The 21,595-nt window shown below is 60.8% G+C and overlaps 2 protein-coding genes across 5 annotated transcripts; one reads left to right on the forward strand and one right to left on the reverse strand.

Annotated features, from left to right (window-relative positions):
* Positions 1–15,229, forward strand: GIT1 (GIT ArfGAP 1). Of its 3 annotated transcripts, XM_080825973.1 has the most exons (21): positions 1–222; positions 5,819–5,952; positions 6,381–6,493; positions 6,611–6,716; positions 7,240–7,457; positions 7,543–7,637; positions 7,975–8,017; positions 9,716–9,742; positions 9,912–9,960; positions 10,399–10,471; positions 11,060–11,157; positions 11,551–11,662; positions 11,795–11,928; positions 12,092–12,244; positions 12,369–12,599; positions 12,689–12,742; positions 12,914–13,000; positions 13,120–13,193; positions 13,297–13,479; positions 13,603–13,666; positions 13,822–15,229. In XM_080825973.1, exons 1-21 carry the CDS (start codon positions 171–173, stop codon positions 14,032–14,034), a joined length of 2,313 nt encoding a protein of 770 aa, XP_080682099.1. In that variant the 5' UTR covers positions 1–170; the 3' UTR covers positions 14,035–15,229. The 3 variants fall into 3 exon arrangements, with proteins under 3 accessions (XP_080682099.1, XP_080682100.1, XP_080682101.1); XM_080825974.1 differs by lacking the exon at positions 9,716–9,742 and having other exon boundaries at positions 2–222; XM_080825975.1 differs by lacking the exons at positions 1–222; positions 5,819–5,952 and having other exon boundaries at positions 6,408–6,561; positions 6,635–6,716.
* Positions 15,230–15,610: 381 nt separating this feature from the next.
* TP53I13 (tumor protein p53 inducible protein 13) lies at positions 15,611–20,167 on the reverse strand. Of its 2 annotated transcripts, none has more exons than XM_080825976.1 (7): positions 19,829–20,167; positions 19,643–19,711; positions 19,362–19,403; positions 16,992–17,120; positions 16,674–16,868; positions 16,035–16,590; positions 15,611–15,948 (listed from the first exon to the last, which is right to left on the reverse strand). In XM_080825976.1, exons 1-7 carry the CDS (start codon positions 19,976–19,978, stop codon positions 15,836–15,838), a joined length of 1,254 nt encoding a protein of 417 aa, XP_080682102.1. In that variant the 5' UTR covers positions 19,979–20,167; the 3' UTR covers positions 15,611–15,835. The 2 variants fall into 2 exon arrangements, with proteins under 2 accessions (XP_080682102.1, XP_080682103.1); XM_080825977.1 differs by having other exon boundaries at positions 19,907–20,106.
* Between the last annotated feature and the right edge of the window lie 1,428 nt (positions 20,168–21,595).

Genomic DNA, 21,595 nt, shown 5'->3' on the forward strand with positions numbered 1-21,595 from the left:
GGCACGGCGGGTTCCGGGCCAGCCCCGGGGACGGACGGTTGGCCGGGCGCGCGGAGCCTAGCCGGGGCCTTGCCGGAGCCGGGCCGGGCAGCAGGGGCCGCCGCCGCCCGGGCCCGCCGCCCGCGCCCCCCACGCTGGCCCAGAGGGCTGCGGCCGCGTCGCCGCTGAGGATGTCCCGGAAGGGGCCGCGGGCGGAGGTGTGTGCGGACTGCAGCGCCCCGGGTAAGCGGGGCCGGGCCGGGGGCGGGACCGTGCGGCGAGGCCGCCGGGCGGGCGCCGGGGCCTGGCGGGAGCGCCGTGCGGGGCCGGAGGGCGGGGCGGGGCCGGGGGGCTGCGGCCTCGGGCCTGGGCCCCCGCCCGGGCCACTGCGGAGCCGTGTCCTTGGCGGGAGGGCCGGCTGGGGGGCCCCGGTTCCCTTGCGTCCGTGGACGAGCGAGGAAGGACATTCCCGGCGCCACCTCCCACCCCTCAGTCTGAGGGAGGCAGGCAGCTAGCTCCCCCCCCCTTCTGTCTCTGTATCCCGACGGAAGCGCCAGCCTGGGGTGGCAGGAGGGCTGTGGCGGAGGCCAGCAAGGTTTAGGAGGTGGGAGCGAGTGTGGTTTTGTGTCATCTCAGTGCCACCCCCGCGTCTTGCACCTGCTGCTCGCATGGTCTGCGCGCCCGCTGAGGTGGCGGAGGTCAAGGGGCAAGAGAGCTGGGCAGATGGGCCAGGAGGGGCCTGGATAGTGTTTCCTCGTGAGCAGACGAGGGGTAGCAGCTCCGAGGACTCCCTGCCCCTGGTTACCGAGGCCGGGGCTTCTTGCAGGGCCTGGTGTTGAGGGCCAGTACAGCCTGGGCATCTTCCTCGGAGGCATCCCCAGGCTGCCTGGTGACTGTGAGCAACTAGACTCAGCTGTCCCCGTGCCCTGTGAAGGCCTGCTTGGGAAGGTGGGCTGAGCATTGTCCCAGCTTGGACACTGACCCCTCCTGTCCCTGTGGCCCCCTCTGGCCAGAAATGGGCAGGAAGCAGTACCCCTGGGTTGTCTGGATTCCCAGATCGGGGCTGGCTTCCTGGCTGTATTTACTGTGGTGTTTCCCTTCTTCCCAGCACCGTCAGGTCCAGGCTGATGTGAAAGCCCCCTGAGCTGCTGAGGAAGTGAGGAGCAGTGACCTGAGAGGCTGCTGCTACCTGCTGTTGTGGGAGGACACTGCCAGTGATGGGGCTCAGCAGCTGGCCTGGGGAAGGAAGCTCTGGCTCTTGTCCATCCTCTTTTTAAAAAAGGAGTTATCTCGCTGGGAGACCTCTGGGCAGGCTCAGGGTGTCTGAACTCCAGGGGGACTAAGAGCACAATTAAGTGTGAGAGTGGGAAGTTCCATGGGCTCTAACTTCCAGCCACCCTTTGGACAGGCCCAAGACCCCAACAGGTTGAGAACCACAGATGCTCTGGTATTCTAGCATGGGGAATATTGTGTAACTGTGGGTGCCTGGCAGAGGCAGGGTACTCTGGGTGGCTGTGACCCCGGGTTCCTCTCAGGGCATGTCACGATCTGGAGGGCCATGAAGAAGCTACCGGGGCTGATGGATCCTTACCCTAATGAGCCAGAGACTGTGATCCCCTTCCCCCAGCTGCAGGCAGGTCTGGGAGTGGGAGGGCTCAGATTCGAGCTTGCGCTCTCTGCCTGTCCCAGGCTGTTCCATACCTCTGGGGGGTGGGCATAGCGTGGGGGTGAGGGTGGAAGGTCCAGAAGGACTGGGAGGAAGGTACTTAGTAGACACTCATTCTAGGCCCTCACTGTGACTCATGGCAAGACTTTCCTCACTCTGGGCCTCAGTTTCCTCAATTGTGAGGCAAAGAAGTTGGAGTAGAATGGTTTTTGAAGACCATCCCATCTTCAAGTCTGTGCTTCTGATACTCAGCTAAAGGGACATAGGGCAGAATCAGCAAGGCAGCTGTCCTTTCTCCACCACGTTTGACTGTTTGAAGTCTCTGGATGCCGAGTGGGTTCAGGGAGGAGTGGTGTGTTATCGGATGTCTTGGACTGCTTGATTCCGGTCTGCAGTCACTGTCGCACAGGGGCACGGGTGCGCCAGGTACAAGTTAGGGTAAGGGTTAGGGCCCCCTGATCCAGGACACAGCTCCAGAAGAGGCAGGTGGTGGGGACAGTGAGGTAGGCAGGGTTCTGACAAAGTCTTGGCCCTCACCCTACCCCGGCGCCTTGCATGGTGTCTGACACATGACATACCAGGCACTCCCTGAGTGTTTGGATACTTGTCAGGACCCCAGCTGGCCACTTGGGGCTACCCCATTCCCCCACTGTCTGATGCGAGGAGTGGCGCTCTCTGTGTGGGAACCGGAGCAGCCCAGGTATGGGGCTTGAGGGTAGTCAACAGTTGGGACCCCACTGGCCTCTGCCTCTTACCCGGTCATAGGCTTCTCTTGCTGTGAAAGGGCTTCCAGCCCTAGGAGTGGGGCCGTGGCCTTTTTGTGGCTGGTTAATGTGGGGAGGCTGTAGGGGTGAAAGGTGAGGTCCAGGCTGACCGCAGATGTCCTCCCTCTGTTTCCAGGCCCGGGCATACAGGTAACAGGTGTATTTTGTAAGGCAGCTGGACGTGCCATGACCACTGTGGCTGCTGGTGCCCCCTCGCCAGGTGCCGCGTGTGTACCTGCCTGTCCTGGGAGTCCAAGGGAGGGGCAGGAGTCCAGGAACTCTGGAGAATGTGTTCTCCTTGCTTCCTTCCCCTCAACTCGCTCTGCCACATGGTCCTGGCCTAGCCCACAGACCTGTTTCTCATCCCAGGGTCTCCATCTCAACTCTCCCACCTTGGCAGCCCAGGTCACAGGAGTGAAGACCTTGGGGTGCCTGTTCTACAGGCTTTTGGGTGAGCAAGGATGCTACTGGCTAGGGACATTTGGAAACCTGCAAGCTTGTATGGATTGCAGGGTGGGAGTGAATGGGGGCTTTCTTCCACTTTTATTGAGATTGAAGTTACATACAGCCGAGTTCCTGCACCTTACTGTTTAGCCTGCTAACCCGTGTAACTACCACTCCAGTCAAGAGGTAAAGCATTCCTGTCGCTCTCTGGGCCTTTCTTCTGCCCCCTCCCAGTCAACACTGCCCCCCAGAGGTAACCGCCATCCTGACCTTTATCCCCATGGATTACTCTTGCCTGCTTTCAAGATGGTGGGCTTCTCCCTCTTGTTTAGGGAGGCTCTGCTCAGGAGACCCAGGCCTTTATAGCAAACCTACTGCCCCTAGAGGCCGGTCATGGCTTTGGGTGGTGACTTGAGTTCACCTCAGCAGAGGCCTTCGTGGTTAACGTCATCCCAGGATCCCTCCTAGGACCCCTCCTACTGCTTGCCCACATATTCCAGACCCCCTGTCCTGAGGCAGAAGCCCTGGGGGAAGGTTGGCAGGATGCTGAGAAGGTTACCACTGTCTCCTAAACCGGATGTTCCCTGGGGGCTCCTGGCTAGCTCAGTCAGTAGAAAATTTGACTCTTGATGTCCAGAGTTCAAGCCCCATATCGGGCCGTTGGCATGGAGCCTACTAAAAACAAAACACCTTATGTCCCTGTCCTTTCTACCCCAGGTTTGACCTAAGGGGCCTCTTGGGGGCAAGGTCCCTTAACCTTAAACCACAGTAGTCATTTGACTTACAGAAACCCTTCTGGCCTGAGGAACTAGCCTAAGTGAGGTTTAGTGGCTCCAGCTTGAATAGGCCCAAGGCACCTTGGGCATTTAAGAAGTCGGTAGTAGGGTTAGGGTGGACTTTTCATCTGTGTAATGAAGAACTGAGCTGGCCCCAGTGTTTCCCCTGCCAGGACAGTGTCCCCAGCTCAGGTCACTGTGGAGGAGAGGTAGGACCCCTCCTCCAGGCTGGGTGAGTGCCGAACAGAGCCTGGGACCCAATTCCCCAAATCCAAATCTCTTGGTCACTGCCGTATTCAGAGGGTCACCATGTCTGGCCTGGCTCTGGAGATCTGTGCAGTCCTCTCAGGCCTGGCTTCTCCGGTCAGACCGGGGGCCTGGGGTGGAGGCCTCAGGGCGGCCCATTTATGATCCTGGCCTGGGCGGCTCCCCACTTACAGGAAACCCCACCATTTCAACAAGAGGAATTTAGGCTGCGTCATTTCCAGCTTCCTGCTTGAGCTGCCGGAGGTGGCTGGCGGGCAGACCCCTCACCCAGTGGTGCTTGGGAGTGGGGGGAGGGAGTTTTCCATGTGCCTCACTGGGGTCCCTCCCCGTTTGGGTAAAGGGAGTTTTCCATGTGCCTCACTGGGGTCCCTCCCCGTTTGGGTAAACCCAACAGAGTGTCCTAGGGCTCCCCCTGTTGGCACAGGCAATGGGTCCCTGGGATCAACTCCCAGAAAAGTATATGGCAGGCACCTTGTTGCCCTGTATTTTTGTGGGACACTTAAAGAAGCCCAGACCCAAAGAGCTGAACCCCCTCTTTTGCTTCTTGTTTCTTCCCTGTCCCCATGGAGGGGATACTTGCTGTAGGCAGAACTCAGGCTGCTCCCTGACTCAGTCTCCTTATGATTCTCTTGGGAACTTCTATGGAAGTCCTTGAAGGGAAGGGTCTGAGAATTGCCTTCTGGTTGGAGAGTTTCTCATTACCCCAAGCCTGACCCTCCCCTGGGGGGCCCACGCCCACCTCTGGACTCCCTGAGCACTGCCAGGCATGCAGAGAGCCAGTCCCTCACTCCCCCAATTCCTGAGATTGGGGCGGGGGGCCTGGGCAGAGCACAGTGTCCTGGGAGAGAGGCTCCCTGCCCCCGCTCTCTTGAGGCACACAATGGCTGCTTTCTCCCCCATGACCTTTCCACAGCCTGAGCTGTATACAGCTGTCTCCTCCCCCTTTCCCAAGGGGCCCAGGATGGGTGGCATCTCCCCTGCCCTTGAAAAGGACCCCAGGAGCTCCCACCCTCTCCTGACCCCTCCTTCTTGTTCCAAAGTTTGCTTCTCCCCATGGAGTGGAGAGTGGCTTCCAGGGCCCTTGCCCACTTGGGGCTTCCCCCTTAGGGGCAAGAGCAAAAGGAGAGTACTGGGTGTGAACATGGCCTGGTGTCTGGCATCTCAGAGCCTGGGTGCACGTCCCAGCAATTCCACTCTTTAGCTGTGTGACCTTGAGCAAGTGCTCTAACCTCTCTGAGCCGCTGTTTCTAATTGGGAAAGCAAGGATAGCATTTCCTGCCTTGCCTGAAAGTGGTGAGAGACAGTGTGCATACAGGTCCAGCTTGTACGCGATGGGTATCCAGCATTAGTTCCTTTACCCTCTCCGGCCCTATTTAAGAGGGGCTCCCGCTCAGCCCATTAGTGATGATAGCAGAAGGCTCAGTATGAAGAGGCCTCTTCCTAGCTAAGAAGAGGGTGGAGGCAGGAGCCCGAAGAACGGTGGGATGGGTCAGGTCAGAGAGCCTGTGGGTCCCACAGAAGCCTGGGTGCAGGAGGGATGGGGCCCTGCCCAGACCCAAGAGGAATGCCTAGGGCTGTCTGGCAGGTCCCCCGTGAGGGAGGTGTGGGCCAGCTGTCTTGTTCCCTGGGAAAGGCTGCAGGACAGGAAGCCATGCCCGCTGAGTCGGCCCTGGGGACCCCCCTCCCCCAGACAGGCCCAGGCACAGCTGTCAGTCACCTGCTGTGCACCTTAGGGGAAATCCCTCCTACACCTAGCTAGGCTTCCTCATTGGTAGGTAACCTGTGTGTCCCGATGGTCCCCTGCTCCCTGGGCTTTGGGAAGCTGAGTGAGGGACTGCGTCAGCCTGGCGTGAGCCCAGAGCAGGGGCATAGGAGACACTGGCCCTGATATGGGCTTGGCTGACCCAGCTCCTACCCCACAGACCCCGGCTGGGCCTCCATCAGCAGGGGGGTGCTGGTGTGCGACGAGTGCTGCAGCGTGCACCGGAGCCTGGGCCGCCACATCTCCGTCGTCAAGCACCTGCGCCACAGCGCCTGGCCTCCCACACTGCTGCAGGTACGTGGCCGGCCAGCTGGTCCCCCGGCGCATGCACCCCCGTGCACACCACCCTGGATCCAGCAGCTCCCAGAGGGCAGAATCCAGCCTGTTCTGCTGGCCTGGCAGACACAGGTGCTAAAACTGGGGTCTCCCAGGCCGGGGCCCTCTCCCCTGCCCTGCCACGTCCTAGCTTGACCATGTAGCACCAAGCAGGTCACTTAACTTCTCTGAGCCGTGGCAAGCTTGCCGGGTGACACGAAGTGCTACACGGGACCCACGTGCTCAGGCGGCCCGACCAGGTGGGGTGGCAGGGTGCTCGTAGCAGGCACACAGGAGGCCCCCTTGGTCCTGTCTCCGGCCATGCCGGCTGTGGCCAGCACGTGGCGGTGTCCCCACCAGTAGCTGGTGCGCAGCGGGTACCCGCACTTGGCGCCTCTTCCCTGCAGATGGTGCACACGCTCGCCAGCAACGGGGCCAACTCCATCTGGGAGCACTCCCTGCTGGATCCCGCGCAAGTGCAGAGCGGCAGGCGCAAAGCCAACCCCCAGGACAAAGTCCAGTGAGTTGGGCTGGAGGGCTGGTGGCAGGGGCCGCGCGGCCTGGGACATGGATCCAAGGGGTGGCCAGGTGACTAGCCTCTCCCGCTCTCCCCGCTGCGCCCCGTGTGCCCGCCCAGCCCCATCAAGTCAGAGTTCATCAGGGCCAAGTACCAGATGCTGGCGTTCGTGCACAAGCTTCCCTGCCGGGACGACGACGGGGTCACTGCCAAAGACCTCAGCAAGGTTGGAGGGGCCCCAGGGGATGGGCGGGCCTCCTCTCTTGGCACCTATGACACCCCGAGGGCCCGCTCCTTCGTCACCACCGAGCCTGAGGCCCCAGAGCCGTTGGGGTCAGGCAAGAAGAGTGGGCGTAGCAGGGAGACGAGACTGCATGGTCAGGAGGCATGCAGCCAAGCCCCTCAGCTCCTCCATGGACACCCAGGGCTAAAACCCCACCAGCTGCCATCCAAAAGCTAGGAGAACTTGGGGCCGTTTCTTAGCTGCTCCGAGCCTCAGTTTGCTTGTCAATAAAATGGGAAACAAATCCCAGCATCTCCCTGAGGGACACCATCTGTGTCAAGCATTGCTCACGGCACAGGTGGATGTGACTGACAGCTGGGCCGTCCTCTGTCCTCTCTCACAGCCCAACTCCAGCTGGGCCCCCGGGAGCCGGTGGGAGGCCCAGCAGCTGCCTCATGTGGTGTGGCTGGAGGAGGGGAGGGGCCACACACACACACGTCTGCTGCACACTGTGCTCCTTTCGCAGCAACTGCACTCGAGTGTGCGGACGGGCAACTTGGAGACGTGTCTGCGCCTGCTGTCCCTGGGCGCCCAGGCCAACTTTTTCCATCCAGAGAAGGGCACCACACCTCTGCACGTGGCTGCCAAGGCGGGCCAGACCCTGCAGGCTGAGCTGCTTGTAGTGTATGGGGCTGATCCTGGCTCCCCTGATGTCAATGGCCGCACACCCATCGATTACGCCAGGTGAGGGCCAGGTGGTGGGTGAGGCTGGGCTGGGTGGGCGTGGTGGACGGCCACTGCAGGGCTGAGGCATGCCCCCTCCCCACAGGCAGGCGGGGCACCATGAGCTGGCGGAAAGGCTAGTCGAGTGCCAGTATGAGCTCACTGACCGGTTGGCCTTCTATCTCTGTGGACGCAAGCCCGGTGAGCAGAGCTCGGGGCGGGTCTGGCTGGGCCAGGCAGGTGGGACCCAGACACACCCCAGCAGCAGGTGCTATGGTGACAAAGCCGGCTGGGGAACAGTGTTGCTAGGCAACTGGCTCCTGTGAAATTGATGCAGGCTCTGGGCTCCTGCACGCTGGGATGGGGAGAGGGGGGTGGGCCTAACTTCAGTCTGCTCCCAGGGTGCTTGGGGGTGGCCTGCCCTCCTCCCTGTCCTCTGACACTTCTGGGTGCCACACCCCGATCATGGCAATGAAGTGGGCTCCCAGCTGCGAAGGCCACCCCGCACCAGTGACTTGGCATTTTTATTTTTGTTCAGATCACAAGAATGGGCATTACATCATCCCACAGATGGCTGACAGGTGAGTGTCCACCTGATGCCCCTTCCCAGAGGCTGTCGGGTATCCTGTGGGTGTCTGGGCCGCAGGGCCTCCAACGCTCCCTCTCCCCAGGTTTTAGGGTCCCCCACCATTGGGGGACTGGCAGTAGAAGCATTTCTGTCCAGTCTTCATTCCCCGATGCTGGGCCCCAAGGCAGGTGACAAATGCCAGCTTGGCGCGTGACCAGCACAGCCTGAGCCCCACGGCTCTCCCGCACAGGCTTGAGTACCAGCAGCGCCCACCCTGGGAGTGGTGGATTGCTGCCTTCTGCTTCCAGTGGCACTCACCCCACTAGAGAGTCTTTAGACAAGGAAAAAGATGTGGGCTCCAGGGATTTGACTGACTTTGGGACTACTGACCAGCTCTCTGTGGCGTGCTCAGAAATTGAGTGGGGCTGGGGGCAGGGCACAGCACCACTGAGGTGTCAGCAAAGCCTCTGGCGCCTAGGCTGTGGGGGACACTCCCTTGGCTCACAAGATGGTTGCTGGCGCCACCTGCTGGCCACCTCTGCTGGCCACGTCTTGCCAAGCTTTGCCTGCAGGCCTGGATCTCAGAGGAGGCTCCCCTCCCTCTCCAGTGGCTAGCATGGGTAAACAGGGATGGTCAGGCCTAGGCACCTTGGATCCGTGAACCCAGACCTCCTCTGTTATGAGACGCCGAGACTCCCTCCTACTTCTCTGGTCTTACTCTGCGGCGTGTGTGTACCTGGATGCTTCTGGTGTATGTGTTACAAACACATCTGGGCGTGTACCCAGGGAAATGGTGACAGAACACCTTCCCGGCTTGGCCCTGAGACACAGGTGACTCAGACAAGATCTCTGCCCTTAAGGAGCTTACAGTCTGGAGAGTGAAGCTGCCTAGTCAGACAGCTCTAGTTCAGTGGAGGGGGCTGCAGTGAGAGAAGTAAAGGCAGAGATGGTATAAAGGAGCAAAGCCGTGCTGGGCACTGCGGGCAGTCGGGGCAGCCGGAGCACCGTGCGAGGAGCAGGGAATCCCAGGAGCGGGACCGGAATAGAAACAGACAAGAGAACGGCCCATCCTGCGAGCCCCAGCAAGAAGAGACAGTGTGTGGAGTCAGCTCTACCATGTGTTGGGTGTTTGACTTCAGACAGGCTACTGAACCTCTCTGAGTCTTCGTTACCCCCTGGAAAGGAGGTCAGCAGCGCCTACCTTTTTGGGGCTGTTGAGAGGATTAAGTGAAATGATGCATGTTAAGCACGGAGCGTGCTTTTTAAGTGAGCTTTTTGTTGCAGTGTGGCTGAAGTATGCCATACGTATCTTTGGTTATTGAGTGGTTTTAAGGCCGGGGGTAGAGTGGTCTGATCCCCCGGCTGCTGGCTGGAAACAGGGATTGTGGGGGCGAGCTTGGAAGTGGGAAGATGGGTGAAGAAACTGATTCGAAGGCCCAGGGATGAGGGACTGATGGTGGAACCTGGGGAAAGCTGCCCTGGGGCTCGAGGGTGAGGGGATCTCCAGTGCTCCCTGCCACCAGAAGCAGATGCTGGTGTGGGTGAGTGGGGCTCGGAGGGAGAGAGCAGGTGGGTGTAGGAGCAGGTTAGGGTGGGGGGAGACGAGTTCCGTGGTGTGCATTGTGTCCATGGGTGTGCGCCTGTCACCCTGCTCCCGGGTAATTGCTGCCTCTGTCCTGTTCTTTCCTCTGCTGCCTCTCTCTGGACTTAGATCTCGGCAAAAGTGCATGTCTCAGAGGTATATGGTGCCTGCCGTGGGGGCAGGCTCTGGAGGTTGGGCTGGGGGCAGTGCTTGGTGTACAGCATCTGGGATGTTGTCTTCCTGGGGTCCCTGCATGTTCGGGAGTTACTGGCAGGGGCCTGGCCACCTCTCATGTCTGCCCGTTCCCATCTCCCTCTATCCACAGCCTAGACCTGTCTGAGTTGGCCAAAGCCGCCAAGAAGAAGCTGCAGGCGGTGAGTCCCCTTGGACAGACAGGCTCTAACACTAGGAGCTGTCTGCATCTCTGACCCTCCACCCCTGCCGTCCGTCATTCCCCCTCCTTCCTCTGACCTGGTATCCTTTTCCAAGTCTTGCACCTGCCCCTCACTCTAGCCTCCCTGGCTTTTGTCTTTGACCCTGGCTCTGCCCTCTGCAGGCTCCAGGGCCCTGGCTCCACCTCTGACCTCCAAGAGCACTGACTGATCTGATCTGGTCTCCCTCCTGTCCTCTCCCACTGTGGAGCGTGACAGAGAGACCCCTGCCCCAGTTTCCAGTTCTGAGACTACAGGGGTTGGGCAGCACACGGGACACAAGCCATTCCCCACATCTTAGGACCTTTTGCTTGAGCTGGCCTTGCCAGTACTGGGGTCCAACTGATCTGACAAAGCCTCTGTCCCCCTCTTTGCCTCTAGCTCAGCAACCGGCTTTTTGAGGAACTTGCCATGGACGTGTACGATGAGGTGGATAGAAGAGAAAATGACGCTGGTGAGCCCAGGGGGCATCGGAGGTCATGCATGGGTAGACGAGATGAGGGTACCTGCCCACCTGCTGGGGAAGGGCTAGGCCCTGTTGTGGTTCTCTGGTCCTTTCCCAGGGACTGAGAGGGGCTACTTGGGGTTGGTTCGCTCAGCAGCTCCACAGAGCCGCCGCTGCTGGCTGTGAGCGGCCTGGGCAGCCTCCCTGGCCCGGCGGCCTGTTCCTCCACCCCCACCTCTGGACTGGGGCTCCTCTCGGCTCTGGCTGCCTCCCACTTTGGCTCACTCCCCAGTCCCACTCCGCCCCCCTACACCACTCCTTCCGGGCCACAGCCAGATTCCAGCCCAAACTCTGGGCTGGGCCTGGCAAGAAGGAGTCGCCTTGTTCTGCTCGTCATCGGCCTCACTGGCCTCGCCCAGCCTTGCCCTGACCGGACCCTGCTTCCGTTGTCTGAAGACCACCCCTGTTTTGCACACCAGCACTTGGTGGGCTTGGGGAGGGGCGAGGAAGGCTGTGCTCAGCACTTGCTCACCTCTGCCCCGTGGGCCTGGCTGCGTGGACACTCTGGCTGACGTCCTCCCTGCCCCTCCCCCGCAGTGTGGCTGGCCACCCAGAACCACAGCACCCTGGTGACGGAGCGCAGTGCCGTGCCCTTCCTGCCTGTGAACCCCGAATACTCGGCCACACGGAATCAGGTGAGGGGGCTGGGTGGGGGGCCTGGGGCTGTCTAATCCCCTCTGGGGGTTGCAAGCTCTGTGGGCCCTGCCCTTGCTCCACGGTTGCTGCCTGGGCCGCAGCCTAGGCCTGCTCTCCTCCCCTGGCCTAGGCCTCCCTCGGGGCTCTGCCGGCACTGGGCTTTGGAAATGGGAATGAGGCTGGGTTTTTGAGCCACTTGCTGAGCAGCTTCCAGGGGGCGGGGGAGGATCCCAGCCTCAGGAGTTCCCCAAAGCACCCAGAATCAGTGTTATCCCTGACTCCCTGCTCTGGCCATGAGCCACGTAAAAAGGGACTCCCTTGCAGCTTGGTTCCCCCTGCCCTGTCACCTAGAAGGGGTCCGTCTTGCCAACTGGGTTCTTTCTGGCTTGTAGGGGCGACAGAAGTTGGCCCGCTTTAATGCCCGAGAGTTTGCCACCCTGATCATAGACATTCTCAGCGAGGCCAAGCGGAGACAGCAGGGCAAGAGCCTGAGCAGCCCCACAGGTGGGAAGGGCGTGGATAGGGCGGTAGGCAGTGGGCACTTTTCTAGAATATTCTCTTTCATGGCTCCCTTTTGGGGTGGCATGGTGGAAGGGTTTTGTGGCTGGATCCTGAGTGACGGGACTGTGTCCTCAGACAACCTCGAGCTCTCTGCAAGGAGCCAGAGTGACCTCGACGACCAGCACGACTACGACAGTGTGGCCTCGGACGAGGACACGGACCAGGAACCCCTGCGCAGCGCTGGTGCCACTAGGAACAACCGTGCCCGGGTCTGAGCACTGCCCCACCCTGGGCCTCCACCAAGGCCCAGCTCTGTCCCTTTAGAGTCTGGGGCTTCGGGGACAAGTGGGCTGGTTATGGCCTTGAGAAGAGCCTTCTGTGGGCATTTACGCCCTGCCCTGAGGGCTGATGAGCCTCTGTCTCACTCTGCAGAGCATGGACTCCTCAGACCTCTCCGATGGGGCCGTGACCCTGCAGGAGTATCTAGAGCTGAAGAAGGCTCTGGCCACCTCCGAGGCGAAGGTGCAACAGCTCATGAAGGTCAACAGCAGCCTGAGCGATGAGCTCCGGAGGCTGCAGAGGGAGGTAGGGGCGGCAGCGCTGGTGGGGGGGAGGGGCTCCCAGCGTCCTGCTTGGAGGATCCCCTGCTCCCGGAGGTGGGGGTGCTGCCTGGAGCCCCTGGAGGTTCTGACACCCTGTACACTCCCAGATCCACAAGCTGCAGGCAGAGAACTTGCAGATCCGACAGCCTCCGGGGCCGGTGCCCACAGCCCCGCTGCCCAGCGAGCGGGCAGAACACACATCGATGGGGCCTGGCGGGAGTGCCCACCGCAGGGACCGCCAGGCCTTCTCCATGTATGAACCAGGCTCTGCCCTGAAGCCCTTTGGGGGCCCCCCTGGGGACGAGCTCACCACCCGGCTCCAGCCTTTCCATAGCACTGTGAGTTGCCCGTGGGTGTCAAGGACTGGGGGAGACAGGGTGGGAGCTGCCATGGGGCCCTCCGTGATGCCTCCTGTGCCATCTCCCAGGAGCTGGAGGACGACGCCATCTATTCAGTACATGTCCCTGCTGGCCTTTACCGGGTAAGCAGGGCCTGGGGCATGAGGGTCCATGTCTGCAGATGGGTTCTGAGCCCCAGCAGGTGTGGCCTTTGCGTTGACAATGGCTGGGCACGGGGAGGACCCGAGCTGCTGGGAAGCTAGAAGGCAGGGGGGCAGGGAGGAAAAACTGACTCCAGCCCTCCTGGGTTCCAGATCCGGAAGGGGGTGTCGGCCTCCGCTGTGCCCTTCACTCCCTCCTCCCCGCTCCTGTCCTGCTCCCAGGAAGGAAGCCGTCACACGGTAACGTGCCCATCCCCGGTGCAAGGGACAGGCCGAGTGAGGTGTGCGCATGGAAATCGATGGGCTGTGTGGGTCTGTGAATGTGTACGTCATCTACTGCCCCTTCCCCAATCCTCCAGAGCAAGCTTTCCCGCCACGGCAGCGGTGCCGACAGCGACTATGAGAACACGCAAAGTGGGGACCCACTGCTTGGGTGAGGCACCCCGGGAAGAAGGCTGAGTGGGCCCTGGCATGTCTGTGAGGGTGCAGGCAGGCAGCCTTACCACTGGCATGTCTCTTTCTCACCCTGGCCTCAGAATGGAAGGGAAGAGGTTTCTTGAGCTGGGCAAGGAAGATGACTTCCACCCAGAGTTGGAAAGCCTGGATGGAGACCTTGACCCTGGGCTTCCCAGCACAGAGGATGTCATCCTAAAGACGGAACAGGTCACCAAGAACATTCAGGAATTGTTACGGGCTGCCCAAGAATTCAAGCACGACAGGTATGGGGGTGGGACGTGAGGCTCCTAGGGGCCCCTGGGTGTTGCAGAGGGGAGGGGGGCCCCCTGGTGTTCCATTGTCCCTGTGAACCCTAATTTTTACCCTCCCCTCCCCTCCCCCCAAAGCTTTGTGCCCTGCTCAGAGAAGATCCATTTGGCTGTGACCGAGATGGCCTCTCTCTTCCCAAAGGTACAGGGGCTGGAAAGAGGAGCAGGATTGGAGGGTCTCCGGGTGGGACAGGTACAGGGAATGGGAGCCCTACCTGGGTGCAAAGGAGGACACACTGGGCCACGTTCATGGCTCATGGTTTGAAGTCCAAGGCCCAGATCCCTCCTCCCCTCCAGAGGCCAGCCCTGGAGCCTGTGCGCAGCTCGCTGCGGCTGCTCAATGCCAGCGCCTACCGGCTGCAGAGCGAATGCCGGAAGACCGTGCCCCCGGAGCCGGGTGCCCCTGTGGACTTCCAGCTGCTGACTCAGCAGGTGATCCAGTGCGCCTACGACATTGCCAAGGCTGCCAAGCAGCTGGTCACCATCACCACCCGAGAAAAGAAGCAGTGACCACTCTCCCTGCACCCTCACCTGCACCCTGGGACCTCACTGGCCATGGGAGCTGGGCCACTCCAGACACTAACCCCCACCCCAACAGAGCCGCTGGCGCAAGTGCCCTTAGTGCTGCCACTCTCCCCTGGCAGCCAGGCGCCCTGGTGCCCGCCCCCCTCAAGCCCCCAAGGATGGGGAGGTGGGGTGGCAGGAGCTTCTGTCCCCCACATTCCATGCACCTCCCCCTGTACATAGCATTCCCCTCTTCCCCCTCCCCCACCGTGCAGGGGCCTGTAAGGCATCACTCCCAGCCCCTAGCCCTCGGGGCACCCTCAGCCAAGGGTTGGGTGGGCACACTCCAAGTGGGGCCATTCCCCCTCCAGGCACCCCACCCCATGAGCCAGTTCAGCCCTATCGGGGGCTGAGCGGGGGCATCCTCTCCTTTGTACATAATCTCTGGATGTCCCCGCCCTGTAGCCACCAGCCCCCCTGCTGCTCTCCTTTAATGCCAAACGGCCCCTGTCCAGAGCACAGGCCCCAGCCTGTGTTCCCAGGGTCCCTAGCAGCAAACACTGGAAACTTTTTCTTTCTTCTCTTCCACTCCTTAATTTTAACATTGTGGTAACTGAGTGTCCCTGCGTGCCTGTGTGTGTGTGCGGGGCGGCAGTGCCGTTCCGGAGGCCTGGCCCATCTGGAGTTCTGTGAAGGGTGAGGGGACCAGAGCAGCAGGACCAGTGTCAGGAGTCAGCCCCCCTTCCCCATTCTTGGGGCCAGGGGCTGCTGGTAACCAGCTGGGGTCCAACCCCTTGCCTCCCCTCATCTGTCTCCCTGATTCATATCCCTTTCTCTATGAACTTAACAAAAACCACTTCCCTGCATCTCGCCTCCACCTCCTTTGTGGAGGGGGATGTGCTGGCTGGGGCAGAGAACTGAGCACCTGAGCCTGGGGCTGGCTCCCCGGGGTCCCTGACTCAGCTGAGAGCCCCCTCCCCATAACCTCTGAGAGGCCAGCACCTACCCTGCGGTATCTGGGTATCTGGAATCTGGGCTGCGGCCTGGGAAGGCTGGAGAGGCAGATGGCAGTGCCTACCGGCTCTCCTCCATGTCCTGCCTCTGTCCCAGGGGCCAGGCTCTACCTGTGTGGTGGTGGGTGGGCTGACTGTCAAGACGTGTGTCATGTACATTTGTATCAAAAATAAATAAGTGACCATGTGCTGTTGCTGACGCTAGAAAATGGTGGGGGTGGGGGACTGAGGAGGTGGCAGACATGAGGGAGAAAGACCAACCTGGTGAGAGCATGAAGCAAATGAAGATTCCAGCTGCTCCAGCCCTGAATCTCAGAATGACAGCCTTTGTGTTCTAGAAAAGGAGCTGGGAAATAAGGTTTCCCTAACTATGGCCACCTTCCCCCTCCTCACCATGGCAGCAGGTCGGGCTCTATCAGGCTCCTAAAACTTTGGCTAAGGCTAGGTATGGGGAAGGGGTGCCTAACTTGCTGTTGTAAAGGCCCACTTCAAACAAAACCTGAATGGCCTCGGCTGCCGTCCTGGGTTGGAAGTGTCTGTGTGGCGGACGCACAAGTTCAACCCCAGACTCTACCAAAATAATTTAATTAGAAACACAGGCAAGGGAGGCAGAAAGGGCCCCTTTCCTCACCGGAAGAGCAGAACACACCACAGGGACGAGCCCCTTCTCCGTGCTGAGGCGGATCTGCTCCGTCTGGCCACCAGGGGGCGACCCTGCGTAGGGTCCACGTGGCAGAGGTCGCGGCCTCCCGGGCGACAAAGCAAACCTGCCACGGTGGCAGGGCCAGGGCAGGTCAGTCGGAGCTGTCCCCATCTGGGCCGCTGTCCGGTGTGGGTGGGAGCAGGGGTCTCCGGCGGGAGCGCTTGACCCGGCGCGGGGGCATGAGCAGCCTCCGCTTGAGCACAGCTACGGGCAGGGCAGGGCGGGGAGGAGTCAGAGCACAGCAGTGGGGCCAGGGTGGACCTGGGCAGGCAAGGAGGGCGAGTGCTCACCGGCCACCGTGTCCTGGCTGTCGGCCGTGGGCTCCCAGTAGATGCTCTCCCCGCGTCGGAAGTTTCGGTGCAACCGAGTGCAGAGTGTGGCCAGAGTGAGCAGCACCAACAGGAAAGTCAGGGCCATGGCAGCCCAAGCGGCCTCCTCCGTGCGCGGGGTGGGGCCCCGGGCCACCCGCGGAGGCACCGCTGCCCGAGGGGCTGGGGAAGCCTCCCCTGGACACGTGCAGCTCCCTGAGCTGCTCTGCCCTTTGGGCACTGGAGCCTCTAGCCTGGAGCTGGCATTGCCTCCAAGCCCCTCAGGCAGCACTGGGGGAGTGGGCACAGATGGCACCTCACCCCCGGCAGCTCGGGCTGCCAACATTGGCTGCCGGGGCCCCTGGCTCTGCGGGGAAGCAGAGGAGAACCTCGGGTCTGAGGGGGTGGGCCGGAGACCAAAGGCAGCCCGCAGCCCCCGCCTCTTGGCACCACCAGGAGACAGGTGCTTGGGCCCTCTAATTGTCTCCTCCACATCAGGGGGCCGCCAGCTCCACAGAGTAAAGGCCAAAGCTGGAGCCTGGGGACAGAGATAGCAGTCACCCTTTACCCTGCCCAGGTAACCCAAGGACCCCACCACCAACCAAGCCCAGCACCCCTCACCTGCACACACCCTCTACAGCACAGCCTCCTTCTACCTGGCCTTGGCACCAAGGACCCAGAAAGCCCATCAGAGCAGAGCCATGCCTTCTCCTTCCTCTGCCTCCGCCGCCACGTCCTCTTCAGCAAGTGGGCAGCCCGGGCCGGCTCTATCCACGCCATCTCCAGCACCACGCCCCATGCTGCCAACACCAGGGGCTAGGAAAGCAGAGCTTGGATGAAGGTGAGGAGCAAGCAGGAGGAAGTCTGCATTTTCCTTCCCCTGCACATGGGGCTACCGCCTCTGCCGAAGCCAGACAACCACCTTTCATAACCACTTACCCGCTCCTGAGTAAGGCTAGCGTCAGCGGCCAGTGAGGGCTGGGCCACACAAACGTGGGCCAGGAGGGCAAGCTGGAGCTTCAGCCAAGGGTGTGCGCAGGGGTGGTAGAGGAAGTGGACATCCTCAGCCTAGAGAAAAAAGCATGGAGACACCACGCCAGGCCCAGGGCACTCAGAATCCCAAGGTCTCCCGGGGTGCCTGGGTGGCTCAGTGGGTTGAGGCCTCTGCCTTCAGCTCAGGTCATGATCCCAGGGTCCTGGGATCAAGCCCCGCATCGGGCTCTCTGCTCAGCAGGAAGCCTGCTTTCTGTCCTCTCTCTCTCTGCCTGCCTCTCTGCCTACTTGTGATCTCTGTCAAATAAATGAAATCTTTAAAAAGAAAAAAAAAAAAAAAAGAAGAATCCCAAGGTCTCCCATCCTGGGGGCCAGCTTAAAGGGATCCTAGGGGTGGCCAGATGACCCACCTGCAGGGTTCAGGAAAGGACAAAGAGCCCTGGGTGCTGGCAAGCATTCCCTCCCGCCTCTGAGTGTTCCTCTCACCCCTCCTCCCCATCAGGTGCCACCCCTCGAAGCTCACAGCTTCCCTGACAGCAAGCCTGGTTAATGCTGTCAGGCCCCACCGTTCAGCTGTTATTCCTCTGCACCTGCAACAATGGCTCCACAGGTCCCCGGTCTAGACTAGAAGCATCCCCCACATGGAGACCAGGTCTATTTATTGATTCTATCTATATATTCAATCTCCCCCCCAAACATCCAAATACAGGGCACTCAAGCAACAGGTGCACAATACCACGACAGAAACACTTCAACAACTATTAATTATTCTTTGAGCTGGCCTGACGCTCAGCACTGTGCCAGATGTTATAGGAGATGCCAAAAGACAACTCCTGGACTCTTCTGGGAACGTAAAGGAAACTCAGGGCAACAGAACCGATGCAAATGAAAGCAAACATAAAACTCAAAGTGAGTAGTGGCTCAGTTATAAGAGCTAAGTTGTAAGCATTACGTGAATTTGGAGAAGGTGATGAATAAGGGCTGGCGTGATCGGGCATGTTCTCGAGAAAGCTGACTCTCGCACTGGGCTTTGGAGGTGGAGGGGATGGATGGCAAGAGGGCTGGGCGCTACCCACTTCAGCTTCAGGTGAGGAGAGGCTGGTGTGGAGAACAAGCAGCAGCAAAGGTAGAGCAGTGGGAATGAGGCTGGAACTCATGTGTGGTGAGCAAACCAACACAAGTGGAGGAGGAACCAAAGATCTGGGCATGTCAGATGAGGCTTATTTAGGCAGGGCCTGAAAAGCTGGGGGTGGCAGGTGGGGAGAGGCATCAGAAAAAAAAGCCACTGAAGTTTCTGAACAGTGGAATGAGTTAACAAAAGTGTGTTTGAGGGAAGGAATCGGGTGGGTGGCATGAGGTTCCTTGGCCTGGAGCTCTTACAAGTTTCAAAAAAGAGTTAGATGTGGGGCACCTGAGTGGCTCAGTCATTAAGTGTCTGCCTTTGGCTCAGGTCATGATTCCAGGATTCTGGGATCAAGCCCCATTATCAGGCTCCTTGCTTAGTGGAAGGCCTGCTTCTCTCTCTCCCACTCCCCCTCCTTGTGTTCCCTCTTGCTGTCAAATAAATCTTTAAAAAAAAAATGTTTCGAAAGGAAAAACCAAAGGGTCAGGGAAGCTATCTGACCACTGTCAATGAAAACAGAGGTGGCCATGCAAGGTGAACCCAGGTTTTGGTGCCTGGTAACCCCGGGCACACACTACCTCATACAGCTTCCTACTGCCCCCAAGTACCATCAAACACAATTCATTTAGGCCTCGGGAGTAGGGACATTACTCACATCCCCTCTTAAGAAAACTGGGTCCCAGAGGCACCTGAGTGGCTCAGTGGGTTAAGCCTCTGCCTTCTGCTCAGGTCATGATCTCAGGGTTCTGGGATCAAGCCCCCCCCCCTCAGAGGGGGGGGGTCTCTGCTCAGTGGGAAGCCTGCCTTTCCCTCTCTGCCTACCTGTGAGCTCTGTCAAATAAAATCTTTAAAAATAAAAAAATAAAAATAAAAAAGAAAGAAAGAAAAAGAAAGAAAGAAAACGGGCCCAGAGTAGTCAGGAGAGTTCCCACAGTCACACAGAAGAGTGGGGGCATGGGTCATTTCTTTTTGGTCAGAGTTCCCCTTGCAGCCTCCCGTCGAGGAGCAGACAGCTAGCTAGCTACTCGACAGCATTCCTGACACAGCACTGACAGGGCAGAGGCCCATGGTTCCCTCTCCAGGGATTGAGAACACGGTCTCAGTGGGGAATGGAGCTGGAAAGCAGAAAACGCGGAGCAAGCCTGCAAGGAGCTCACGGTCTCCCACCAAGGAGGGCTCCCGCCTGTACGTACCTGCCATCGGCTCCTCCGCGCGTAAGTCACTCTCGGTGACACCTGTGCACGGGGGTAAAGAGGACTTAGAGCAGCTGGGGGACTCCGTGCGGGGGAGGGGAAGGGACAGCAGGCCCCATACCGCCGGCTAGCAGGGAGACGTTGGCAACTGACGGCCAGAGGAACCGGCAGAGGTCCTCAGAGGATGACTGTGGAGGGCGCAGCCGGGCCAGAGCGGGGCCGGGTTGCTCCTCCACACCCCTCTCTCCCACCACCCCCCACCACCACCACCAGGCTCCTACCTGTGGCGGCAGAGGCCACAGGCCCTCGGGACAACGGGCTCCCACTTCCTCCTCCGGCTCGGCCACCACCTGTGGGTCCAAGGCCCAGAAGAGCTGGGGCACTGGGCTTGGTGTGGGCCCTGCCCTCCCCTCCCAGGCCCAGCCCGCCGGGGGTGGAGGGAGTTACTCCTAGTCTCCTCCACGCACCCCTCCTTCCAGGACGAACTTTCGGCAAAGCGCTTTGAGATCCCAGGCCGAAGCCTCCTCGGGAGCGCGTCGCCTTACCTCACTAGGACCTAGGAGCCCCGCAAGGGCTGCCAGGAGAAGCAGCTGGGGGGAAGGCGGAGGAGGCGCCATCCCCGCCCGCCCGGGGAGCTGGCGGCCGCCGGGCAAGCCAGGGAGCGCGCGCCCCTGCGTCGCCCCCCGTACCACCCCTATACCCACGTAGAACCCGGGCGCGCGCGCGCGCGGTCTCGTCGTCCCGCCCCCACGCCCACCCCCACCCCCAGACCGCGCGCCCCGACGCTCCAGACTTGAGCGCCCCCCGCTTCGCCCCGCCCCCGCAGCTGCGAACTACTCTCGCCCCGCCTCCGCCCCGCCCAAGGCCCGCCCACAACCGCGGACTTGGCGCGCACGCGCCCTAAACTCGAAGCCGGAAAAGTTTTGTGTAGGATCCCGGGCCTGAGTGGGCTGTGCTGCCAGACCCGCGGGGAATCCCTCCTTCGCCCGCGCTTTCGTCCCATCGCGTCTCCGCGGCCTGCAGCCTGGGTGGGATCATGGAGCGGGGCGAAGGGCGGGAAATGGGATCCCAGTGAAGCGAGTGGCTCCGGAGGTACGCTCCTCCGGCAAACCCGCTTCAGACACGTCAGTATGACCTGCAACTAGAAAGGGGCAGAATCAAGAAGTACGAGCTGCGAGAGGAAGAGAGTCCCCGCTCTAGAGCTTCACCTTCAGTCCATCCCACCCGTGCCCTCGCAAAGAGGGCCCGAACCTAGCCAGAGGAGCTTCGGAGGGTCTCGGGCCTCTACCCTTCCCCCAGGCCCAGAAGTCCCAAGAAGCCGAAGCCGGGCCTGGGGCCGCTTTGCTCCCCCACGCCCGCCTCCGCTCTTGTCGTCGTTTGTTCAAGGATGGCCGGCGTGTGCTTAGGAAGACATTTGTCACCGTGAGGTGGAAGACGCAGGGGGAGAGGGGAGCGCCGGCTCGGCTACCCTCTTCCCAGTGCCCTTCACCTTGGCCTGGCTGAGGATTTTGAGGAAAAACGGGAACTTGGGTGAAGGGTGAAGGTTGAGATGCCCAGCCTCAAACTTGGAAGTAGAGCGAAAACGGGTTATTTCGAAATAAAGAAAGAACGTGACGTACAAGAGGGTTATTTACCCATCCCTCCCTCGTTCCCCTGTAATTGCCAGCTACTGAAATGATGAAGGGACTGCAACCCACCCTCTGCCACGGCGCCATCGCAGACTGACAGGCATCCCCGAACAGAACGTCTGAATGCATCTTTTCCCCCAGCTTGGGGCTGCTGCTTCTGGGGAAGCCCTGCTTAGGGAGCGGCGTTGAGGATTTCCATTAGCTGCAGCCAGGACCCTGGGAGCCCCATGCTGCCGGGGTGGTGGGGGGGGGGGCGGACGGCAAGCTAATGCAGCGCCGGCAGCAAATCCGCTGTCGGACGGGACGCCGGCCCAACCCCCGCTGGCCCGGAGCCGGACCCCCCGCCCGGGGGGGGCTCTAGTGTAGTTGAGGGCGCCCGCAGGGCCGAGACAAACACCGAGGTCAGAGAGCACGTCCGAGCCTGCGAAGGGAGGAGCGGCTAGCTGCTCCGGCTGCAGCTGCAGCGGCCCCGCGGGAGCCAGAGAGCCCGCGCCCGGTGCTGGGGTTTATTCACTTCTCGCTTTTGCTACTTCTCAGCTGCGGCCCCTGAGGGCGCAGCGACTCAGCGTCTCCCCCGGCAGCTACACACCAAGCGGGGCCGACGGG

Source organism: Martes martes (assembly GCF_963455335.1).
Source record: "Martes martes genome assembly, chromosome: 16".
Classification (NCBI taxonomy): domain Eukaryota; kingdom Metazoa; phylum Chordata; class Mammalia; order Carnivora; family Mustelidae; genus Martes; species Martes martes.

Coding starts and splice junctions, on each gene's coding strand:
- GIT1 (XM_080825973.1), top strand. CDS start 171: ATGTCCCGGAAGGGGCCGCGGGCGGAGGTGTGTGCGGACTGCAGCGCC. Junction 7,458..7,542: donor ACACCCATCGATTACGCCAG/GTGAGGGCCAGG, acceptor CCCTCCCCACAG/GCAGGCGGGGCACCATGAGC. Junction 12,245..12,368: donor TCCGGAGGCTGCAGAGGGAG/GTAGGGGCGGCA, acceptor GTACACTCCCAG/ATCCACAAGCTGCAGGCAGA.
- TP53I13 (XM_080825976.1), bottom strand. CDS start 19,978: ATGGCGCCTCCTCCGCCTTCCCCCCAGCTGCTTCTCCTGGCAGCCCTT. Junction 19,404..19,642: donor TGTGGCCTCTGCCGCCACAG/GTAGGAGCCTGG, acceptor CCCCGTGCACAG/GTGTCACCGAGAGTGACTTA. Junction 15,949..16,034: donor CAGCCAGGACACGGTGGCCG/GTGAGCACTCGC, acceptor CCCTGCCCGTAG/CTGTGCTCAAGCGGAGGCTG.